Here is a 4628-nt window from a genome sequence, read left to right on the forward strand (position 1 = left end):
GCCTCTCTCCTAAAGTCCTCACTGGGTGGAAGGTGACTTGGAACCTCCGCTGGGTCCTCACTCATGGGCCCAGCATGGTGTTGCCCTCTCGCCCTCACTGTTCCCAGGACTCTGGGGCCTGGTGAATAATGCCGGCATTTGCACTCCCATGGCACCCAATGAGTGGCTGACCAAACAGGACTTCGTAAAGATGCTCGACGTGAACCTGTTGGGGATGATCGAGGTGACCCTGAGTCTGCTGCCCCTAGTGCGGAAGGCGAGGGGCCGTGTGGTCAACGTCTCCAGCGTCATGGGCCGCGTGTCCCTCTTTGGTGGGGGCTACTGCATGTCCAAGTACGGCGTGGAGGCCTTCTCAGACTCCCTCAGGTAATGGCCTGGGATGGAGGCCCTTCCTCTGTCCTCCTGCTTCATGCTTCTGGAGGTGCCTTCTACAGGGGTTTTCTTTCTTTAGAGACCTAATGGCCCTTCCTTCCAGGTCCCTCTCTCCTGCTCTGTGTAGGTCTTTCACTGGGAAGCACCCTTTTATCTTTTGGGTGTCCAGGTGGGTGCGAGGCCTAATATGATTCAACATATTCCTGCCTTGCGTGAGGGTCCACAGTCACCAAAGTGTCGGAGGCAGAACTGGACCTGATATTATTTGTCTGTGCAGCCCTTCCATGTGCTCAGCTGCTGCGGTATTTAGGTTTGGGGAGCCCTGTGGGGAGTGTACCCCATGAAGCCATTAATCCAGGGAGCCACTTAATCAAATCAGTGTGGAGACTCCACGGGCTGCAGGGAGAAGGTGGCTCTGATGTGCGGGATCTGATACCGTGGGCAGAGAGATGCTCCCTAGAGGACAGGTGGCCAGGGGGTTAGCAGAGTAGGAGAGGGGAGAGAGGGGACTGGGGAGTATGGGAAAGATAAAATGTGCAAAGTGTGGTGATTGATTGGAGGGGAGAGGAATAGGAGGAGATAACATTTAAAGGATGCCTTGTAGCACAACTGGTAGGATTTAGAGCTGATAGGCGCAGGTATGTAAAGTAATTGGAAAAATATTCCCACTCTATACAGAAGCAATACCATCATCCTGAGCTTTCTCCCCCTGGCTTCTGTACCTCACAACCTCTGAGAAATTCCAGCGTATCCTACCCCGATCCTATGTTGGTGTCTTACTGTTCTTTCATGTTTTGTTTTGCAAGAGGACCTCTGAAGTCCTTGCCCCTCTGCCTGTCTCCCTTGCAGGAGGGAGCTCTCCTACTTCGGAGTGAAGGTGGCGATGATTGAGCCTGGTTACTTCATGACCAATATGACCAGCCCTGAGGTGTTTAATGGAAGCCTCCAGGCATCATGGGATCAGGCCAGCCCAGAGATCAAGGAACTCTATGGAGAGAAGTTCGTGGCTGACTGTGAGTGAGACCTTGGGGAGAGAAGCAAACCCTTGTCTGGTAGCCTGGGTCCATCATTAGCACCTCCTCCAGTCTCAGGTCCATCCTCCAGGCTCTGAGTCCCCCCACATAGTGGGGACATGAACTCCATCCCCAGGGTCCTGTGTGGTCAATTGGTGACCCAAGGAAGGGATTCAGCCTTGATAGACCTGGGGACCAGTTTCTCTTCCGAAACTCTTTTAATTTGGGAAGGAAACTGAAGCCAGAGAGGGAAGACACCCGTGGAATCACGGTAAGCTGGTGTTAGAACCAGCTTTTTTCAGGTGCCTCAATTTCTAGTGTTTGCAAAGACCTCCAGTTTATGTAGTGCACATATTCCCAGGAATAGATCCAGAGGGGGCTTGGTGTGGATAGAGATCCTGGGGTAAGTGTTAGGACACACTCCAATGAAATCCATGGATTTGATTTGGAGTATGATTTTGGAAGAGAAAGGACTTTTTAGAAACTGTCATGTTGATCTGAAAGTGGGAATATTGGGAAATGAGAATATTTTGGATGGTGTCTCCTTCTGGACAGTCATGAAGACATCTAATTTATTGAAGCCATCATGGTCCGGGAATCTGTCCTTGATGACCAACTGCATGGAGCATGCCCTGACCTCCTGCCACCCCCGCACCCGGTACTCCGCTGGCTGGGACGCCAAGTTCTTCTACCTCCCCGTGAGCTACATGCCCACCTTCCTGGTGGATCTCATGATGTACTGGGGTGCCCCACGGCCTGCTAAGGCCCTGTAACCCAAGACTGGGGTGCATGGTGGGGGCAGTTGGGGATAGTGTGGGGAGGGGATGCATCAGGGAGAGGGAAATAGAGTGGCGAAAGGGGTTCTCATGTCACCGGGGACACCCATCCCACCTCAGTCCCCAGGCTTCTCTTGGGACATTACTTAGTTCTCTGGGGATATTAGGAAGAAAGGAACAAGTCTTATGGCCGAGGAACAGGGCTCATTATCTCACATCTGTGTTCTGTTCCTTGAGTGGCCTCTCAGTGCCTTATGACCCACATGCAGCTGTGAAAAACCCTCGCTTTGGGGAGGGTGTGAGCAGCTGGGAGTTTTCAGTCCCCCCTGCTCTGCCTCTGTCCACCTGTTGATGTATCTTTCCCATGTCCAGTCTCCCTCTCCCCCAGGATAGAAATGGACAGGGGAGATAAAGGCCCCTCTTGCCTGAGGGTATGTGTTGACAGTGGAGGGTAACCACCAGCCTGACTCACGAGCCTAGGTGCCAACTCAGTAGACCTTGGCTGGAATGCGATCCTGTCGGAGAACAAACAAACCGGGTTTTGATCTATCTTGGAAACAAGAATTTCCATTGATTATTTCTTCCTTAAAATTATAGTTGAAAAGTTCACCTGCTTGAGCTTCATGCTTAATCTGAAGACTCCTGTTTTTCAAATTATTATTTATACACGTAAACACTCACATACACACACAGACACCGAGCCAGTCACACCAAACAAACTGAAATCAAATAAAGTATCATTGATTCACTTTATGCCTTGGGGGTATGTGTTCAGGAGGTTTGGACTCAGCCCCAGGAATCCTCTCCAGAATGTCAGAGAGCTTGTGAGATTGCAAAGCCCTGGTCCTCCTTGCTGGTCTTACAGGGGGGTGCAGGGCTGCACTGAGTTGGGTTCCATGGCCCACAGTGTGGACTGTGACACAAGGACCCCTATTTAGACAAGGCGGAGCAACAAAAGCGCTGAAAAAAGAAGTGCAATGCACACCATCCCACGTCCTTACCCTAGACCTTCCGTAGATCCCTATTCCTCCTCCTTCCAGGCTGCCTTTCTTAGGGAGGGAACCAGGTCTGGTCTGATGGACGTGTGAAGGGGCTGGAACCCATGCCATGAGGGTCCATGCGGCTGTCACAAGGAAGTTTCCCTAATCCTCCCCTTGGCTGTCCCGGTGGTTTTTGACAAAGGATCAGTGATTCCCCACTGAAAATCTCATCTCCTCCAAGTAACAGATATTCAGCGCCGGAGGCGGGATTTGTCTCTCCATTTTGGGAGCTCACTGCAGAAGGAGGACTGCATACCTGTAGGGCTGGAAAAGAGCTTGCACAATCAGCCCTCACTCCTGGCACCTTCTAGCCCCCTTTGGTTACCTACGCCTCTCCCCACTTCAGGGGACCCAACCTGAGATGAGAAGAGGGGATGGTGTGGGACACCCTGTCTTTGACAGTGGTCCTACTGAGACTGGGCAGAGAGACACCTGGTGGTGGCAGCCCCTGCTCCAGCACAAGCAGGCTCACAGGTGCGGCCTCAGAATCTGGGCCAGCTGCAACTCCCTGGACCGTAGATGCAGAGATCTTGGTCAGTGAGTCTCCCTGACAGGGTCGCCTCTGAAAGATTTCTTCTTCTGGCCCCCGCAGCTCCCAGGTGAGTGAGTGTCACCCCAGGCTCCTTTCTCTTACTGCTCTCTCCTGACCTTCCTGTGGTTGTTCCCACCTGGAATGTAGTCTGAAACAGCTGAGACTCCCGCAAGCAGTCATATTACTTTCAGGGTTCACAAAAGGGAAGCAAATGGCCTGAGGGCTGGGACGTGTCTGCTGCATGGCCCCTTGGGAGTTTATGGTTGAAGGAATTCGTGGTCACTGAGAAAAAAAAATCTCCTGTTTCTTCCAAGTAAAGAAACCAAACCTTCTCCCATAGCAGGGTTTTTGTTTGTCTAGGATTTGCATGCCGCCCCGGCTTCTTGACACCGTTTCCACACAGTTTCCAGGGCACCATCCTTCATCCTTGCCTTCTTCGTCCTCACCCTTTGGGAAGCCCACGTAGGAGGGTCCTGGTGGTCACGCAGGAAGCAGGCACAGGCTGGTTTCTGCAAGACGAGCCTTTCTATTACTGCTGCCAACTCCCACCTGAGGGACAAACACTTTCAGGACTACAGTCAGCTCCCTGCACTTGACAGTTACCACTAAAGGCTGAATCTGTGCCCCTGTCTGTCTTTGTTGGCTGCTGGGGTGGGTTCCAGGGGCATTTGAGCCTCTGTTTGCTTGGGGAAGCCTCTCCTTCCCTCCCAGTGCCTCTCGTATTTCCTTACTTACCAGTCGGAGCTGTAGTAAATGTGGACGGTCAGGGGATGCCCAGCGCACTGAACCAGGCTCCTTCTGTCCCTGCCCCACTCACCAGCTCTGTGCCCCTGATGGGTCCACCCCCGTTACTGAATGAAAGTCCCTGCATGCACAGCTGTTCTGGGGTCCAGCC

At 52.5% G+C, this 4628-nt stretch overlaps 1 protein-coding gene across 1 annotated transcript; it reads left to right on the forward strand.

Annotated features, from left to right (window-relative positions):
• Positions 1-6: 6 nt before the first annotated feature.
• On the forward strand, positions 7-4622 carry LOC113617126 (retinol dehydrogenase 16-like). The gene is made up of 3 exons (XM_027100413.1): positions 7-366; positions 1222-1385; positions 1941-4622. The coding sequence occupies exons 1-3, from the start codon at positions 149-151 to the stop codon at positions 2156-2158; spliced, it is 600 nt and encodes a 199-aa protein (XP_026956214.1). The 5' UTR covers positions 7-148; the 3' UTR covers positions 2159-4622.
• The last annotated feature ends 6 nt before the right edge of the window (positions 4623-4628 follow it).

This window comes from Aethalodelphis obliquidens, unplaced genomic scaffold (assembly GCF_003676395.1).
Source record: "Aethalodelphis obliquidens isolate GAN/ISIS:26980383/991018 unplaced genomic scaffold, ASM367639v1 scaffold1941, whole genome shotgun sequence".
NCBI classification, from domain to species: domain Eukaryota; kingdom Metazoa; phylum Chordata; class Mammalia; order Artiodactyla; family Delphinidae; genus Aethalodelphis; species Aethalodelphis obliquidens.